The sequence below is a fragment of the Brassica napus genome, chromosome A2 (assembly GCF_020379485.1).
Source record: "Brassica napus cultivar Da-Ae chromosome A2, Da-Ae, whole genome shotgun sequence".
Classification (NCBI taxonomy): Eukaryota; Viridiplantae; Streptophyta; class Magnoliopsida; order Brassicales; family Brassicaceae; genus Brassica; species Brassica napus.
The window spans coordinates 27,869,468-27,889,634 of record NC_063435.1 but is presented as its reverse complement, the minus strand read 5'-3'; the positions used below and the strand labels follow the sequence as shown (position 1 = coordinate 27,889,634).

Here is a 20,167-nt window from a genome sequence, read left to right as displayed (position 1 = left end):
TTCTTGATTAGTCATGTTCTTACTTGCTACATGTAGAAGAAGAAGAAGCTTTGTGATATATGCGAAAGTAATGACGATGATGATAAGATAATGAATTGTTATAAGCCTCCCATGTGGCTATGTGAAGTGTGCCCTTCCTTACCTAATAAGACTGCCAACTCAAGACGTCCTAATGATCTAACTTAAATCTAAAGCAAGTGAGATCTTACTAGATAAGTGAGATTAGTTGTGTACCTGAGCTTAGCGGTTGTAAGAGACATCTTGATTTAGGGTTTCCTTTTTTCTTATAAAAATAATTAAACTTGTTCCGCAAGTGATTTTTTTTTCTTGCTCTTCACCCTTCTTCTTCTTTTTCCTTTGTAGCTTCTTCTAAGCTCCTCTTGAATCCTTGATTAAATCTCCAACTCCATTTAGGGACTTGATCCCTCTCTCTTGTTCTTCTCTTGTGATTCTCATCTCCCTATTGAGAGGAATCTCCAAGAGCTGCTTCTTGTGTGAATTTCTCTGTCACCTCTTGACATGTTTTCTTCGCCAGCCTCCTCTGTTCTCGTGAGCTTTCCTCACTGCTCCACTAGCTGCGTGTGCAACCAGCTCCTGCTCCCTCTTTGGTGAGCTTCTTCTTGTTCACCTTGCTTCCTTTCTCTTAGGTAAGCAAGTCTTCCTCATCTTCGGGTTGGTTTCTTGGCTTTGATCATCGCTTCTTCCGGTTTCAACTCCTTCCTTGTTTTTTTTTCTCCTTTGATCACCACTTGTGCTATTTGTTTCTAAGAACCATCACCTCGGCCTTGTTCAACTTTGGTCTTCTTGGTTTCTCTTAACCTTCACCTCAGTTTTCTTTGCCTTTATATGTTTGGTTTTCTCTTAACCATCAACTTGGCCTAACCGTAGTCTTTTTGGTTTCTTAGAATCTTCTAGCACAAACTTGATCTTAAATCCACCATCATCCAACTCTTGAGCATCTCCTTCATCACAAACTTCCTTTGCCTCCATACCATCACCATAACCTTGTTCATGTGAGCCTCTTGTGCTTCACGCCTCATCTCTTGTTCTTGAACCATCTCTTCTTATGGTTCCTTTTCTTCCCTTGAGCTCTCAGCTCAACTATCTTCTTTACCGCTGCCTCTGCAGCTTCTTCTCTCAGCTCAATTTTCTTCTTTACCTGGCGTAGTCATAGTTAAGCCGGACGATGCTATTGACTCTAATGAGACTGCCAACTCAAGACGTCCTAATGACCTAACTCTAAATCTAAAGCAAGTGAGATCTTACTAGATAAGTGAGATTAGTTGTGTACATGAGCTTAGCGGTTGTCAGAGACATCTTAATTTAGGGCTTCCTTTTTTCTTATAAAAATAAGCTTGTTTCTTGGGCCGCAAGTGATCTTACTAAAGAGGTGAGTTTAGTCTTCTTTGATGGTCATTTGCTTCAGTACTATTGTATATTCTTATTACTTGCAACTTTGTTACAAAAATATATTATATGCGGATACAACTCCACTTAATCATTAACTATGATTACCGTTAAAAAGGATCTTGATGAAAGCAAGAACACTTAGATTCTTAAACAGAGAAACAAGCTATAACTGAAATGTTCTCTTCTTTATTAAAGAAACACAATGAAGAACAAAACATAAACTATTGCAACAAATTCATTTGGTCTTCTTGGAGATGGCCTCGTCATCTTCTCCAAATTGTTGCTCCTCAGGTTCAAGCTGGAGCTGGCACGGGAACCATCTCCATCACCGGGGCAACAGTGGTCCTTTCACTCCTCTTCATCAGAAACTTGCATGTGTAGGCTATGCAAAAGCCTACACAAGCAACAAAAAACAAGATGAAGATTAACAACCAGTACCACTTGGGACTGATTTGATCCTCATAGCCAGATAAAGCCATGTGAAAGAAAGTTAAGAAAAAGAGAGTTAAAGATGAGAAAAAAACAGAGAAGAAGAATAGAAAACAGAGAACTTGGGAAGAAGATGAAGGAAGATGATGGGTATAAAAAGAGAGAACGAAGATGTTTCATCAATTAAAATTTTTGTGAATGCTAGACTAATGCTACAATGTCGTATTCAAGTTTATGAATGGCAAACAATTTATTTGGTTGCATATCATTTATGTTGATGATTGTGGAATATATAGTTAATAGGCAGATCATGACAACGTTAACAAGCAGATCGAGATATGAAAAAGAGAAAAAGTGTAGCACGTGGGATGAAATTACACTAGAGTAGTGTTTAGAGGTTAATCATTGTTTGTGATTGAATTCTTTGCATCACACCTAGCACTCCTATAACATTAATTATTCACCAAATGGTCTTGGCAGTTTTCACCATGAAACCCTCCATTATCTTTGTTTCTTCTAAATTGCTATAGCTTCTAAACCAACAACATTTATATATATTCCTGTTATTCTTTGGCTATATTATATATAGTCACCATTTTTATTTTGACCAAAAAGGTTTTAAACAATTATAGTGATATATGAGATGTATATATTGTACATGTAACAAGCCACTGGGAGTACTTTAATTTTGTTGATTTTTATTTAATAAACTAACATGTGTAACCTATATCTCTATGCATATAGATTATACAATTAATATGGCTCTCGATCGGTCCATACACTATTATACGTACGCATAATTCATTTATAGACTTTAACGAATATATCAAAAATTTATGTTCAATCTTTTTCTCCCTCTTGTCGAATATGTAAAAAGAAAGTATACTAAAAATATAATATCAAAAAACAGATGAATAAGCAGTATAAAATTATGTTGACTCGTGATATTTTTCTGTTATCAACGAATTTTCTCTAAGATAAAAAAATTATGCTGGAGGCCTGAAGCGATCGCTGCCATATGATAATGACGGGAACATTAGTTTGGGCTTAACATTTACACCCAAAAAACATAAGTTAATTTGTAATGTTCAAACAAAGCAGCTGCAGTTTTAGTTAGTTAGAAATGTTGCTTTTGGCATGTTTATATCCTTGAGTTTAATAAAATCTGGTACGTTTGATAAGAGCCAATCTTTAGAGTAAGCATTATTTATAGTTATGATTTTGTAATAAAAATTTATGGCCCTTCTATTCAAATATCACTAATATGAACAAATGTGGGTTTAAAACCAAAATATGATGATGATGCAGATGAGACACAACACAAAGCAATGGACTATGTATTGATAAATTATATGGTTTTTACATATAACAAAAGTCGTTGTACCTAATTCTAGTATAAAAGAACAAATAAATGATAATACAGTATTAAAATTTACTTATTCGATGTAGATTTTCAGTTAACATTAACTGAAAAGAACATAGGGGACATAGGGAGTTGATGTTCAGAACATTAATTGAAAAAAAAAACAGATTGATTTCTGCTATATACTACTCCCTCTGTTTTTAAAAGATGCATATTCTAGACTTTTCACATATATTAAGAAAACTCATTAAATATGCATTGTTTTTTGTAAATAACAATTTTCCATAACTTTTAGCCAATAAAAATTCAATAATCACCATTAATTTTTTTGAAACTTACAATTTTTCATAAAATCATACATTGAAAAGGTAAAAAATATATCTTTTTGAAACAAATTTTTTTTCCAGAACATGCATCTTTTAGGAACGGAGGGAGTATGATGTTGACACCCGACCCGATCTTTCTATATAATCCATTCGACTACAAGAAAAACAAAAAATGCATAAATCCTTTTAACAAAAGTTGGTGAAAACAAAACTAGACGTGTATAAGACAAATGAAAATTTGTTTTCTCGAAAAAATGAAAATCACTTGGTAACTAATATTTGTACTTTGTAAACTTTAACCCAAAATGAACACAAAAAATAGCCACAATGTCACAAAATTAAAATAGATACGGGATACCATTTATGTTATTTGGTTAACGATAATATTTGGACTTCAGCATTTGTAAACCGTGGTTAATTTGTTTGCTTGCACCATAATTTGGGGTGGTTTATATCAAGATCATAAGTTAGAGATTCTAAATTATATTTACTGGAATGTGATAGCCGATATCAACAGCACATATATTTATTAATCTCTATCCATCGATCATCGGTAAGCATCATCTCCGGAGTAACTAGGTTTTGGCCTGGTATCTTTCCGCAACCAAAAAAAAACGATTTCTATATATTTTATGAATTTAACTAAAACTATTGATAAAACAACAGATGTCAAAAAAAAAGAACTATCAGAGGTCTTTTTTATTTCTCTTTCAATAAAAAAAAACTATCAAAGGGGTGACTATTAAATTCTCCAATTTATTGGAAAAATTCTTCAATTTATTGGACAATTTATTTAGTTCACATCAATTCACTCATCATTCACGTGGCGCACTTTTTAAAGTAAAACAAAAAAACAAAAAGACGGTCCACACTCTGTAATCCAACACGTTTTATAGTCAACAACTTTCTTTTTAGGGCTTATTTGCTTTTAAACAATTATAATGATTCGGGAGTACTTTAATTTTGGTGATTTTTTAAACATGCATACATATATAACCTATGCGTCTAACCATATATAGACTATACAATTGATTTGACTCAGGATCGGTCCATTGGCATAATTCATCTATAGACCTTGAAAAAAATATCAAAACATTTATGTCCAATCTTCTTCTCCCTCTTATCGAAAATTTATGTATTACTTATCAAATAACAGATGCATAAGCAGTAAAAATTTATGTTGACTCGTGACATTTTTTATGTTATCAACATTTTTTCTATAAGTTAAAAAAGTATGCTGGAGCTATGGCTGATGCCATATGATAGTGACGGGAACATTAGTTTGGAAACTTCAGTTTGTAATGTTCAAAAATAAAACTGCAATTTGTAGTCGAATGAACATTTAGTGAAAAGAACATCGGGAAGTTGATGTTCAGAACATTAATTGAATAGAACAGATCAATTTCTTCTCGATCCTATGATGTTGACAGCCCAACCAATTTTTTTATATATCCATTCGACTCCAAGAAAAAGAAAAATTCATAAATCCTTTTAATACAAAAGTTGGTAGAAACAAAACTAGACGTCTATAGGGGAAATTTCTCGAAAATTTTTTTCCTCGAAAAAATGAGAATGTATTTGGTAACTAATTTTTCTAGCTTGTAAAAGTTACCCCATAATGAAAAATAATTAACTGCGAACGTCACGAACGATAATGTATATATAGACGAGGGTAAACCTCCCTACGAGGGGACGAATAAACAAATTAATAGTATAAATTTATTTTATATGTTTATTTACTGTTATCTAAAGTAGCATTAACATTCATAGTTTTTTATAATAATTTTATTTATTTGTTTTGATATTCGTTTTAAAATTTATATACTTGTCTAACTATAATATTTTTTTATAGAAAATATAACTATTTACTTTTTCTCAATGTTTACTTTAGTTCAGTTATACCAATAACTAACATAGCTTTTTTTTTTTAAAAAAAATACCATTGATTGGAGTAAATAGATGAGCTCATTTTCTCTCTTAGTTATATATTTGTTTCAAAATTGAATTGGTTTTACGCTAATACCATTTTGGAAAACTAATGATTAACACAATGAAAAAAAACTTTATCACTATAACTAAAGATATTTTAAGACAGATAAATAGATAATATGAAGCTATTGTTACTATTTATACACACACGTGTTTGTTAGAATCTTATAGGAATATATATATATATATATATATATATATATATATATATATATTGATAACATGGTTAACTTTGTTTTAGCTTGTGGCAAAATACCAGGGAAGAGTAAAGTTCTTCTTTATATATCTATACTATTAAAGCAGAATACTTCTTATGAATCTGCCCCTGAATTTTTTATTAATTACAAAACATTCCATTCCCTTTTTCAATTGTTTTTTCAATTATTTTAAATATTTTTCGAAAATGAAAAGCCCAACCAATTTGCTACTTACATTTTTGTTTTTAAGCCCATTAAATCGTTTTAAATCTCATTTTGTACTCAAAGATTTACGGAATCAAATCAAATAAAAAGAAAATCCCCCAACTTGAGGAACACGCAGAAAAATATTTTAACTGTTTGACATGGTAACTGAATTTTCCAAAAACTAATCTTAAAATATAGAGAGATTCGATTTTAAAGAGAAGATCCCCCAACTTTCTTCCCAAGTTTCTCCTAAAACCTAACACCTCGCTTTGAATCTGATCAATATTATAAATAGGCAACACCGATTTTCTATTCAAACCCACACCTTCGAATAAACCAACAGGATCTACGTAAGATAATATAGGACAAATATTTTTATTTTAATAATAATTAAAAAAATAAAAAAGACAATATTATAAAAATTGACTATAAACAAATAAAAAAATCTATTAAAATATAGATTCGACAAGTATTTATTAATTTAAATGAAATTTTAAAAAGAAATGATTCCGCGCTTTGAAAGCGCGGGTCAAAATCTAGTATATATATAAAGAAGAACTTTACTCTTCCCTGGTATTTTGCCACAAGCTAAAACAAAGTTAACCATGTTATCAATATATAATTCTTACATTAATTTTATTATAAATAATCTTTTTTTGCATTATAACATAATCTTATATGCAAAGCTATATTTGAAAACAAAGTTAGCAGTGAATTTATATTTACTTAAAACGTAAATTCTTATTTGAAAATATTTTAAAAATATTAAATTTATTATTTGTTAGGATTTTTAATGAAAAGGCTGTTTTAATTTATTTAAAATAATCCATTGGAAATATTTAATAAACAAATTAAAATTAAAATATAAAATCTATGACAAAATAATGTGATTCATGATTATAAAAATTAACAACACATAATAAAATTATAATAAAATAATTTAATTTAAATTTAATCATTTTTTTTCTTCAAATGCATAGGCAAGAGGGTTCTTCTCAGGGACTGGTTCATGTCTGAGGACTGAGGTTTGTATCGTTGTCGTCCCTGTAGGGAAGGTGAAATCGAGTTGTCAAGACTATTTAAAGAAAGAAGAAAACTCTTAGGTTTATACAGAATTAACAACACATAGCTCGCAACATTACAAAAAAAGAAGCTAGCAACATTACAAAAACATGTTCTTGCAACCCATTCTCCTATAGCTTCCCATGCATCCACAATGAATTAGTTTCTTCCTCTTCTATAATCATAATTATTGCTTCTGTGCTGCGAGACAAACCGTAACAGTTAGGACATTCTGTAAACACAATACACATCTTTGGCTCGTTTTCGGTTGATAGATTTCAGTTTTCATGTACACATATCACCTAATCATATAAACACATAAGGGCATCAATGTCAAGCTCATGAGGTTTTTGCAACATATCAAACGGAAACAGATAATCGTTATGACTTTGACTTTTAACATAGGAAGATGTAATCTTAAATCATATAGATATAATTAGAGTTTAGTAAGCTAAGAGAATGTAACTCTCTAAGAACAGGACCAATGACCTGGCAGTCACGGCAAACTCCTGGTTTCTTGTCTAAAGCGGCAGCGTTCTGTAGACAAAGGTATAAGCATTGGTAATTAAAGCTGGAGATAAGCACACACATGTCACCATCCACTGTTTAAATTTACTTCCAACTTAAAAAAAAAACTAATTTTCATTTTTGTTGTCTAATTTTTATTATTTTTAATTGTTTTTGAAATCATATATTTGTTTAACAATTAAAAATGTGAAAATGTAATTTTTGTTTAACAATTAAAAATGTGAAAATGTAATTTTTCACTGTATTGCCATTGTTAGTTCTACTTTGACTTTGATATAAGTAGAATGCATTTTAATAAGGATTCTGCAATGTAAAACAAAATTAATTAATATTCAGATTTAAGACAAAATTTGTTGTAATCACTTTCTCACCATTAACATTGTAAAGTGCAAGTTAATGACGTCTAGGTTAGAATACTTATGCAAGTTTGTACGTGAAGAATGTAAATTTCATAATTTTACCAATCAGACTAACCCTTGAGACGCTTAGATAACTCCTTGATCACGTCATGTGTGATACACCCAATAATTGATTTTTTGTGTCTAAAATTCCACCCAAGATTGTTTAAATAGAATTGAAAAGGTACGAGTGGCAAAGTACGCAATCTTTCAAAAGTTTAACGGTTTACAACGAACATGTATATATAACAATTAATAGAAATTAAGTTGCAATTGTAAAACATCTACAATTGATCAAATTTAAAATGTATAAGTATTGAGTAGTAAAATGTGCAACTTCTAAAAAGTTAAGAGCATGCGCAGCGGCGAACCGCTCGTTGAAGTTCAAGAAATTAATTTTTTATTTTTTATTTCGTTTGATTTAAAAAAAAAATTAAATAAAGTGACCAATAGCGGGCCGCCACGTGGCATGGGGCCCGCTGAACAGTCACGACCCGAGTTCACGCGGAAGAGGCGGGACGAGCCGAAGTCTTCATTTATGCTTATTTTAATATTTTTTTTTTCGGAAAACGTGTGACCCCCTCCCCTTAAACTCCTGATGCGCATGCTCTAAGTGGTTAGGTACAATTGTAGAAATAGAAGGATGCAATCTTTGGTGACATTTTTCACAACTTTTTATAGTGAAAGGATAAAACTGTTAGGATTTTTATTATTATTTCACAACCTTTTATAATTATTGCACGTGAAAATTCAAATAATTATAGGAAGATATATCATTTCAAAATTTGAGAAATTTTGAAGATTAATCACATTTTTTTATTTAAAAGACACAACCGTTCACATTAACGAAGATGTTTATAAAATATTTTTAGGACGAAAAGACACAACTATTAGACAACTTTTAGAGAAGATATAACCTTTCAACATTCAACTTTTAGAAAATACACAACCTTTTTGACAATTTTTAGAAAATACACAACTATTTAGACAACTTTTAGAAAATACACAACCTTTCAACATTCAATTTTTAGAAAAAACACAACTGTTTTGACAACTTTTAGAAAAGACACAACCTTTAACATAAGTGAGTTCACAACCTTTGGAATTAATCATTAGATACCAAATTGTTATTTGGTTGAATATAGTATTTGGACTTAAAACATTTCTAAACTGTGGTTAATTAGTTTGCTTGATCCATTATTTAGGTGGTTTATATGATCCAGATCATAAATTAGAGATACTAAATTATGTTAATTGGAAGATGATTGCCAAAATCATCAACACATTTAATTATAATCTAGATGCATCGATAAGCATCATATCATATCTTGTCTTCCGCTTGTTAAATTGATTAACGATGAAGAAGATTGGCCAGCTATGACTTTAGAATGGAATGAATTCATTCATATAGTATCATCTTTTACAGAATTTTTGATTTCTTTCATTGCTAGAGAGCGTAATGTAAGAGCGGACCTCTTTGCAAAAGGAGCTCGCTTGCAAAACTCTATTTTCTCCCATGTAAACTCTGAAATTCCGGGATGGCTAGCTCAAAAAGCTAACATGTTCCCTCTGAATTAATAAAACATGGTGTTTGCAATCAAAAAAAAAAGGTAACAAGGTTGTGCACTTCAGAAAAAAAAATAGATTTTGGCCTGGTATTTTTCTGCCACAAAAAAAAGATTACTTTTTTAACAAAAAAATAAATGATTACTTCATACGAATAATAGATGACAAAACTATTGATAGAAAGGGAATGGTAGATTTTCTCTCTCTTCTCTCTCTGAGATTTTTTGAGAGATCGAGAGTCGCGGTGGTTCCCTACGGAGTAGGGATTACCGATTCTGGTACACGGCGGTCCTCATGACGGTGTGTAGCCGGCTTTGCTTTTTGTGGTTCGCCCATACTTTGGCGGAACTATCGGTGTTCGTATCCGGCGATGAAACTTTGATGGCGTTGTTAGCTCTATCTCGAGTTGTTCCGTTCGTGTTCGGTGGTGATCACCGGCTAAAGTATCGCAAGATTGGGTGGTGTTGTTTGGTTTCCTCGGGAGTGCTCGAGGTGTGTGAAGGGTTCGTTATGGTGAGTGTGGGCCTGAGCTTGGATGAGATCTCGATTCCGTTCGATTGATTCTCTCCGACGCGTACGATTGAAGAAACTGAATCCATTAATCTTCCAATACAGTCGTTGGAGGTGGTTTTGGTGGTTCTGGTTAAGGTCCCAGTTGAATCTGGTGGTGTGGTACTGATTCAGGCTTGTTCTGGCGTAACTCGTGGTCGCTTTTCGTCTTCGCCGACGGTAACCTCGCGGTTGGGTCACGATCGGTGACGGTGTGATGATCGTGTGACGGGTGTCTTTCCTTATTATTGAGGTGATGACATGTGTCCTCCTCTTTCGGTTAAATCTACACGCGTGTCCTAAGGTGTGTTTTCGTCGGCTTGTCCGACTAGGTAGCTGGGCCGGAGGCCATGTTTTAGTTTGTTGTTTTTTTTTGTTTTGGCCTGTTGTTTTGGGCTTACCGGGGTTGGGTCCTGTTGTTTGGTTTCTTTTGGCTTTTACCTGTTTTAATATATTATAGATGGCAAAAAAAAAAAGACAAAACCATTGATAGAACCTCTGTTCAAAAACGCGGGCGCCTAGCCGCATAATCGGCCGCCTAGGCGCTCGGCGGCAAGCAAACGCCGCGACTAAGGCCAAATCGCCTTAGCTAATCGGCAAGCCTCGTAACCGGCCGGTTTGGCGATTAATCGGTTTTGAAACCGATTTTATCCGCCTAATAACAGAATAATTTTAACTATGTGGCTAAATGTGAGCTTAAATCGTAAAGCCCAATTCCAAGTCAAGACTCAAACTATCTCGTGTTATTTATAGATGTCTTCAACCTCTCTTCTTGTTATGATTAACCGATGTGGAATCTTCTGTTATATGTTTTTTATTTTTTTTTGCGTAAAAAGTTTAAAATGTGCTTATCAAAGATCGAACCACTGACCTCGCACTATGACAGTATCATCACAAGCCACTACACCACGGTATTTTACACTGTCTATGTCTGTATTTGGATGTTTATATTCATATTGTGTTTATATATCTATGATTATTATAAAATAATATTAAAAAATTAGACCCCGATTAATTTTCGATTATTCTCTGATTTTTTTTCTAGGCGTTAGGCCCGACCCGGCCGCCCGACTAGCGCCTAGCGCGTTCCCGAACATGGAATTGAACCATAACAATATTATCAAAGGGATGACTATTAAATTCTCCCATTTTTCTCTTTCTAGCTATTCACAATTTCACATCAGTTCAATCATTATTTACGTGGCACAATTTTTAAGGAAAAAATAAAACACAGCCCACAATCGTTTTTGCTTTTCTTTTTAAATAAACTTTCCTAAGCTAGCTAGCTAAATAGACGAAATTTTATAATGGCCGCTGTATAAGTTTACAAGGATGGTTTCAAATTGGCCCAAAATCTAGTATACACAAAAGAACTATAAAGATTCAGTGTTGTTCCAAAAAAAAAAAAAAGTCAGTGTAGATTACAAATGGTCCACAGAAAACAAAGTATGTGTAAATTTACTAAAAATACAGGAAATTCGCTTTAAATTTTATATTTTAAATTTTTTTATACTTTTCTAACAATAATAAATAATTTATACTTAATTTTTTTTTCAGATATGGAATTGACGTATGTGTTGCTCGGTACGTAACCGAGACGATCAAAGGTTACTTCCCCGAGCCACATCTAAACTGGAGAAAGACGCCGATCCACGTCAGAAAGACATGGTCAAAATTTTCGATGTAAGTTACTATTAATTAATTATATATACTTTAATTTTTTTATGATTTAAAATTTAAATTTTTTTAAAACTAATTTTTAATTTATTTTTTTCGTGTTACAACAAAAATACCATTGGTCCATGGGGATCAATGAGAGGGTGAAGAAAACGTTTAACGCGAAGGCGCAAACTCGCTTGTTGGACACGGTCTCCAACAGAAAGAGTGACTGGATCGTGAAGAGGTATGAATGTGGCAAACCTCCTGAGCTCACCACGGATGTGTGAGATGGCCTCATCCGTTATTCGCGGGATCCTGACGCCATTAGAGTCGCCGAATCTTGCTCCGCCTCCCGTCAGACGGTAGATGAGCACGACCACGGACCGATGCTTTACTTTACGGGTCAAAAATCCCACGCCGGACTGATATGGTAATTAAATATTTAATTTAATTAATTATATATATATATATATATATATATTCTAACTTTCTTAAATGTTTTTTAGGCCAAAGAGATGGAGAACTTCCGTCTCTTTTGTAACTTTACGAGAGGACCCACAAGAACAAGGCGGGCCAATTTCCAGATGTTAGGTCCGAGCAGATCTTCAACGACTTGGTTGGTCACGTTGAAGACCGCCAGACCCAGCAGTCCACCAACGGATTAGCTGTCACCTTATCCACACTTGAAGTGGATAAAATTTACGAAGAGGTAAATTTTTTGAAATTTTAAATTTTTTATTATTCATTTAATTTAACTTTAACTTTTTACTAACAATATTTATTTTTTGTTTTTAAGGTTGTCCCTAAGAAAAAGAGACGTACGTTGGAGAATGGTTCCGTCAACGATGCTCCGAAAGTGATATCGTCTTATGGTCAAAGACGGGAAGATGAAGTCACTCAGCTGCGTAACGAGTTGGACTCGACGCGCAGCTCGTGTGGGTGGAGTCGAGGGCTTCTTGGACGTTATAGCGGCGACAAATCCGGAATGGGAGTCCTTGTTGAGGAACATGCGATGAAAAAGTCCCATTTCAGGTGAGTCATCATCCGACACACATGCCAACGCGGATGTAGAGAGGAGGAGTGAGGAATTCTACCGGGTGATGAACGACCCATAGTTTTTTGTTCTTTTCGTTGGTTGTATTTTATTCAAAACTTATTTATGTATAAAATATTTTCGTATTTATTTTTATTTTTAAATTAGATTTTTATTAAATAATTAAATAATTTTATTATATTTTTTAATTCTGAAAATATCAAAATCGAAGTAAATCCTTAGCTAAATTACGACTACTTTACGTCGAAAAGTTACGAGGAACTAACAAGCAAAATGTTTACATCAACACTATAAGGAAAGTTTAACGAGTATTTTACGTGAAAATATTTATGTGTAATTTACGAGAAAATGTAGCGTCATCCTTACGTGGAAAGTTTACGTAGTTTTTACGACGAATAGTGTTTTTTGTTTTTACGACGAAATTTTTCTTCGCTAATTTACGATGAATTGGTGAAGAAATATGCGTTACGACGAACGAATAACGACGAAACGTATTTCCTCATTAGTTCCTTGTAAAACCTCTTTTACGAAGAAGTTACTACAAATTTAGCCGTCGTTAATATTGTGTTTTCTTGTAGTGACAATACGATAACAATGCAAAAACCCGCTATCTGATGTGTCTGGCCTACTATGACGGGCGATGATACATCGTTTCATAAACTGCTATCATATCGTTAGATAGCGTTTTTCGTCCGGTAAAAAAAGCTTTTTTTTGTAGTGAGTATGTGTACGATGAAGATCATGTTTTCTCAATCTCGTTTGTGTTAACAACCGTTTATAATAAAAATATTACTATTAACCTCACTAAATTAACTATAAACATTAATCTATGTTAAACCAGAAAGCATGATTAGAAATAAAACAAGACAAATACTCATTTTCCTTCAGTGAAATCCTGTTGCATGGACTAATATTTTACCACGTGACCGTGTTTTCAATTGATATAACTGGATACTCATGGGCCCTAGGCCCACATCGATAAACTCATGAACACGCTCATGTCAAGTTAAGCCATAGCAGCACCAACCACAAAGAGTGACAAATAGAGAGAGATGGCGTCTAATTGAAAAGAACATACGGGACATAGGGAAGTTGATGATGTTCAGAACATAGAACAGATCGATTTCTTCCCTTCACTATGATGTTGACACTCTACCTGTTCTTCCAATATATCCATTCGACTACAAGAAAATGCATAAATCCTTTGAACAAAAGTTAGTGACATTTCCGAAAAAATGAGAATTACTTCTTTTTGTTTGGTAAAATGAGAATTACTTGGTAACTATTATAAAAATTTAATCCAAAATGAAAAAATAAATAGCCACAACGCCACAAATTATAATATAAATTCCATTTTGTTATCTGCTTAAGAATAACTAGATTTTAACCCGCACACCTGTGCGGGTAACATTTCATTTATAGATATAAAATTTTATATTATTTTGTATATAATAATTTATGATAATATATTGCTGTCATTTTAAAAATAACTTAATAGATGATATATAGTTCTAAATATTAATTTAACATATGTTAACAATTTTATTTTTTTGTAAAAATTATTACATAATTTATGAATATTAATCATTTTAAAACGTGAATGATATTTTAGTCACTTTAAACGTGAATGACATTTTATTTATTTATCTAATGAAAGTATTTTTCAAAATATATTGGTTTACCAATTCAACATAATTTTAATATGTTTGCACAAAAAACATAATTTTAATATGTAATTCATTAATTACTTCTATTTTAATATAATGTAGAATATACTTATAAAAATTATAAAATTAGCATATAATTCATTATTTTGTTTATAATAAAAATTTAATTAAAATTAATTTATAATAATATTATACTACTAATTGCAAAATTAATCAGTGCATTAATTAATAGAATATTTAAATGTTTTAAAAGATTTTGTTAGATTTTTTCTCAATAGATTTAGTTATTCCTAAAACTAAAATTTAAATTTATAGTTAAAATGAATTTGTTATTAATATCCTTATAATTATTTAGAAATGTTATACATTAAATAAACTAATATAAACAATAAAATATATGGACCTAGACTTCTTGTATGAATATTTTGTAGTAGATAAAAATGGTACTTCTCTTTTAATAGATAAGATATTTGGACTTCAGCATCTGTAAACCGTTGCATAGATAAATGTCAAAGATTCCACAGAAAATGTCAAACTCCACAAGAGTTTCCTCCTGGACCACCGTAATTGAAAAAGTACCCTAGACGAGTACGACGGTACCACTTTACCGTACCGACTCTTAGCCCGTAGCATTGTGGACTATCTACCAATATCTCAATAGGAAAAGAACTGATTTTACTTTGCTCGTAGTTAGAATTCAAGACATCAATGTTTGCAAAAATTGCTGAAGTTCTCCGGCCTCCATCTGGAAATTTACCATTACCCATTGGAGGGCTTGAACCAGAAGGCGAAGCTTTAACCACACCACCTACTCCAACCATATTCGCACCATTGTCAAAATGGTCAAATAATTCTTTTGGCCAATAACCGAGATCACCGTTGGGTTTATCTGGCCCCAGATATGTAAGCCACCAGTTCCCTGTATTTTTATCCTACAAACAGTAAATTAATAGATAAAACTAATGAGTTGTTAGTATGAAATTAAATATCACTGGTTTGTTTCTATAAATTACATGATTTATAAAGAAGATATACCTGATGTATGAAGGGACGTAAAAAGGAAGGTTCTGTTGGTGAAATATCAATGGGTTGAACTATGGGGATCGTCTGTGATACTTGAACAAACCCTGAACAAGCTGTATTGTAACATCCTTTTCCATCTTTACCCTATCAAAATCATATTCAATATTTACATATTATTTTATTTACATATTGGCTACACAATCAACGGAAACCAAATAAGTTGATCATATATATATGCAAACCTTCCAAAATCCATATGACCAAACACGTCCGTCGCCAAAATATCCTGGATTTATCTAAGAACAAGATTGCAATAATTTAAGATTGCCAACAATATCATATGGGATTAAGGGAAGAAATAAAAATAAAATGTAAACTCTACCATAAATCCCGCAGAGATATAATTGATCTTGTTATTCACACCACTGCCTAAATATATTTGACTATATGAGGCTTGATCCTTTTCGATTTTTAGGTCAACTCCATAAACCCAAGCTTGTATACCACGATATGGACCAGCATGCGACCTTACTCCAGCAATCTACAAAAAAACCGGTTATAACAAATATATATATATATAATATTAATACATTCATACAAACAATATTAGATCAAAGATTATAACGAAAGTGAATGCTTACATGTGTTCCAGGGCTGTCTACTGAATGTGGATGGACATAGTTCTCGGGGAAAAGGTTAGCGCTGGTGAGGAAGTCTTTTGTATTTCTTAATACAGGAATGGTTCCATCTGGACATTTTATTTTATTTTTCTGTGTGATGCTGTTGCCAGTTTGACTATTTAATTCAGTCCTCGATGGTTTCATCTTTTCCAACAAAAAAAAGGAAGAAATAATTGTATAGTCAAGTTTAAAATAACACATCATAATAATAAACCATAAGTAGGAGATGAATTTCTGAAACTATGCACCTGGATCGTGTGGTTTTTAAGTAAAGGGTGATCAAGTCCTGGTTGCTTATAAATATTTATGCAATCGTATGTTACATTTCCACTGATCTGATACAAGAAAATAAATGATGTTGAATTAGTTAAGCAAAGTTTTTTAAGCAAAGGGAGATCAAAATAATAGAAGGGAAACAGTGCGTCTAAAGTTTTTTTTCTTGTTTAAAAACTGACCTTAAAGGATTTGAGAGGCGTGGTAGTTTGATCGGAACGAACTAAGACTACCGAGAATAAAAGAAGTAAGACATTCATAATAACGAGAGCCATCCTGTTTTGGTTTTAGTTTTTGACCTTCTGTTAAGTCTCCGAGACTGAAAACGATCTGTTATTTATAATATCAAAGAGAGAATAACAAAAATATTTATTACATTTTTTGAACTAATTATTATTTATTACATTTGATTCTTTTTGTTTTGTTGTTTAAGGTAACATTGACATTTCTTACAAAGAAAACATAAATATTTGACGCGGAATTTAGGCACTGACACAGATACACTTTAATGGCACAGATATAATTTTTGCGATAAATATTCTGACTCATATATAATTGAATGTCACAGATAGTATAATTTAGAGACGGATATTCTGACAAAGAAAACATAAAAAAAAAAAAAAATTGAGTTTTTTACTGGTATTATTATTAAAAATTTAGAAGCGGAAATTTTGGGTTTATATTAAAGAGATTGACGAAAAGTTTACGATCATCAGCGCTCAAATGGCATTTTAATTTTGAAACTTCATAACGTCGAAAGAAGCCCTTTCTCAAAAGGAAAAAAAAACCTTCATAACGTCGATAAATTGATTAATACTAATGCTGAACTAAGAAAGTGTAATCAATGTGCGAAGACTAAATAAATTGTAGTCAATGACTCGGAAGTCTTAAGATATTTGTTACTACGTGTCGTAATCGAACTTGTCAATTGTGGACCAAAATATCGAAGATTGGAGATATAATTCGATCTGATTTCGATTTGAGAGACTACACAAATATATCTTTCTAAAAAAGTATACACGTATATAAAACCAATATCTACGAAGTATTTTTTAAATAAAATATTCGAACTTCTGAATATAGTTACAATTACAATATAAAGCTGGTGGAGCTTGCTGGTGGAGCTTGCTAGAGATTGTTCAAATCTAAAAAATTTAAAAATTACATCCATTTTTCTTTTGGGGGGGGGGGGGGGGGGGGGGGGGGGGGGTGGGGAAAAGCATAATCATATGGCCAACTAAATTAGTGAATTAAACGTTATAATACATTGTGTATATATAACTTAATAGTTTGGATAACTAGGGTGAACCCGCCCTACGGGCGGGCGTGTGAATAAACTAATGAAAAAAATATATATTTAAAATTTTAATATACATTAACTAAAAATAACATTAAGGTTCATAATTGTTTTACAACAATTTTATTTATTTATTTTTACTATTCATTTTAAGAATTTTAATGACACATTCAACATAGCGTCAATATAATCCTCCAATTATATATATATATATATATATATATATATTTATTTATTTATTTTCACGCATTTAACAAAACAGTGATTACTTTTATCCTATTTAATTTGTTCACTACATATTAATCTCAGATCTCAAAGTTTATAAGAAACAATCGAATAACCATTTTTGATGCATCTTGTACTTTAGCATGAATTTGTTAGCAGAAAGTGGTTTCTAAATTGAAGCTGGTTTAAATAAAAATGATTTACAAATTTTTATAACTACAAATCTTGAGTTAAGTGTTTGTCTATTCAAGTTGGATTTTGTAACCTTGATGAAGTATTTGGCCATATATAGGTCTGTTACATTCTGTAACTTAGTGTGTATCGTTACACATAAATGGTGTTACGATATCAAACGTGAATAAAAGGACTCTCCTTTACAATTGCTAAGTGTTCTTGACAGATTTGCAAAGCTCTCAACATTTATTGAAAAACAGAGAAAAATACATAAATTTTTTTATGAGATTGATCAAAAAAAATCTGGCCTGAGAGTTGGATTAATTATAAAACACTGTATAGCTCCAGATGCCACTTGAGAGACCATCCCCGATTCTCCATGATGCAGCCTCCATCGTTTACAAAAATATCAAGCTCCTCCCCTGTTCATGTTAATATAAATTGGTGACTGCAACTGATCCATCGATACATTTTCTGCATTGAATCTTCCCTCCTACTTAATTCGTCCTTTTTAATACTTTCTCAAGTGATTCCACATCCTCGCCTCTATAGAAAAATTAGATACTTCACATCAATGAAACAAACACGCTCCATCCACTATGAAGCAAACGGCTTCGTGGCTCACCTGCCAATATCAAAATCAAAAACATCAACCATCATAGAACGCTTATGACATAAAAGATTCATAGAACATAAATAAAGAAAGATACTCAATAATTTTTTTCCCTATACAATGGAAATATGTATGGAACGTCACTCATTGGCAAGCAAAACCTTTAAAACCAACTCTTGGTAGGGAGATTGACCGGAGATCCTGAAAGAAGAATCAAAAGGGTGAATTAAAGACAATCTTAGAACAAAATTTGGGAAAACAAAGTTTTGATTTATATAAACACCAGTCCAAGGAAGTCTGATCTAAAAGAGCTAGCTGGATCACAATATAGACATCATCATGATCCTAATATGCATCATCATGATCCTAATATTTTTCAATATATTCACTTCTATCCACATATTTTCAATGGCAATAGCCTTCCTAAGCTACACAATAGTTACAAATAATCTAACATATCTCATAACTTAGATTGTTAGACAGAACCAGAAGATATCAAGTCAAAAAGCACCTTTTTGGGATAAAAAATCAAAAAGCACTAACTTTTCTTAAACTCTTGGAGAATCAAATCTCTTATCCAAACCCACGCTGCCTCATTCCGCTTCACGGAGGAGACGTGCTGTCTCGCGACGATGCATTTAGCCGGAGACGGAGGACGGAACAGCCGTTTGAAGAATCTATTCGGCGTGGAGTTCCCATTAGTCACCGGAGATCTCGTCGGAGCCTTTTTGGAAAGAGTGAGATGAACTAAGACTGTAAAATATGAAAATCGGAGATAGTAAGAGATATGAAGAGATGGTGATTCCAAGAAGATAAACACTGACCTATTTATACTCGAAAACACATCGCCTTGCAGATCTAAACCACGCATTGAATTCATCGTCGTGGGTGAATGGATTAATGGAATTAAACATGAAAAAGCCATCAATCGGACTGTTTCAGAAACTGAGATGAAGCTCAGGCGTCACTGCACCGCCGTTGAAGAGGAGTGAATTAGAACGCAGCCGTAGCGTTAAAAGGCCACAAAGTCACGCGTTATGTTTAAAATCCACGAAGCCCATTACAATACATAATAAATGAAACGTTGCGTTTCATACGTGGCGCAACAATATCACTCGAATTTGTGACCTGTCATCCTACGTGGATAGCCTGGGAGGGATTCAAACCCTCTTTTATATATAAAGATATATTCAAAGAAACATATCAGTGAAAAAGAGATATCTATGAAAACGTTGAGTTTATTGATGGTTTTGTGACTTTTTGCCACGTTGGGGAGAAATACTGTTGTCGGGCCATGTGGGCCAATAAGTTAACAAAGAAAACATGCACAATAATATATCACTAGTACAGTAAAGTTCTAATTGAGGTTTCCCCTTGATTTTCTTTCTGAGATGAGCTGGAATGTGTTGAGGATAATGGGCCACCCACGTCCGCTCTCTCAGCCCGTGGGTCCCATTCCGTCTGACGGTCAGTCCGTT

General features: G+C 32.7%; 2 protein-coding genes across 7 annotated transcripts; both read right to left on the bottom strand.

Annotated features, from left to right (window-relative positions):
* Positions 1-14,934: 14,934 nt before the first annotated feature.
* LOC106425489 lies at positions 14,935-16,655 on the bottom strand. Its single transcript, XM_048753624.1, has 4 exons — positions 16,563-16,655; positions 15,670-15,723; positions 15,440-15,571; positions 14,935-15,336 (listed from the first exon to the last, which is right to left on the bottom strand). The coding sequence occupies exons 1-4, from the start codon at positions 16,653-16,655 to the stop codon at positions 14,935-14,937; spliced, it is 681 nt and encodes a 226-aa protein (XP_048609581.1).
* A 1,602-nt stretch (positions 16,656-18,257) lies between these two features.
* On the bottom strand, positions 18,258-19,874 carry LOC106445135. 6 transcript variants are annotated; one of them, XR_007318957.1, is made up of 3 exons: positions 19,233-19,874; positions 18,787-18,890; positions 18,258-18,701 (listed from the first exon to the last, which is right to left on the bottom strand). XR_007318957.1 is itself a non-coding variant. In XM_048746364.1 (3 exons), the coding sequence occupies exons 1-3, from the start codon at positions 19,612-19,614 to the stop codon at positions 18,853-18,855; spliced, it is 339 nt and encodes a 112-aa protein (XP_048602321.1). In that variant the 5' UTR covers positions 19,615-19,851; the 3' UTR covers positions 18,258-18,852. The 6 variants fall into 6 exon arrangements, 2 of the variants coding, with proteins under 2 accessions (XP_048602321.1, XP_048602320.1); XR_002663911.2 differs by having other exon boundaries at positions 18,809-18,890; XR_002663912.2 differs by having other exon boundaries at positions 18,851-18,890; positions 19,233-19,850.
* Between the last annotated feature and the right edge of the window lie 293 nt (positions 19,875-20,167).

What these genes read in the sequence shown, in the direction of transcription:
- LOC106445135 (XM_048746363.1), bottom strand. Translation starts at nt 19,614, where the DNA reads ATGGCTTTTTCATGTTTAATTCCATTAATCCATTCACCCACGACGATG. An exon ending in TCTCCAAGAGTTTAAGAAAA is followed by an intron (nt 18,891 to 19,232) that starts GTTAGTGCTTTT and finishes TTCTTCTTTCAG; the next exon opens with GATCTCCGGTCAATCTCCCT.
- LOC106425489 (XM_048753624.1), bottom strand. Translation starts at nt 16,655, where the DNA reads ATGGCTCTCGTTATTATGAATGTCTTACTTCTTTTATTCTCGGTAGTC. An exon ending in GGTCATATGGATTTTGGAAG is followed by an intron (nt 15,572 to 15,669) that starts GTTTGCATATAT and finishes TGATTTTGATAG; the next exon opens with GGTAAAGATGGAAAAGGATG. An exon ending in TACGTCCCTTCATACATCAG is followed by an intron (nt 15,337 to 15,439) that starts GTATATCTTCTT and finishes TACTGTTTGTAG; the next exon opens with GATAAAAATACAGGGAACTG.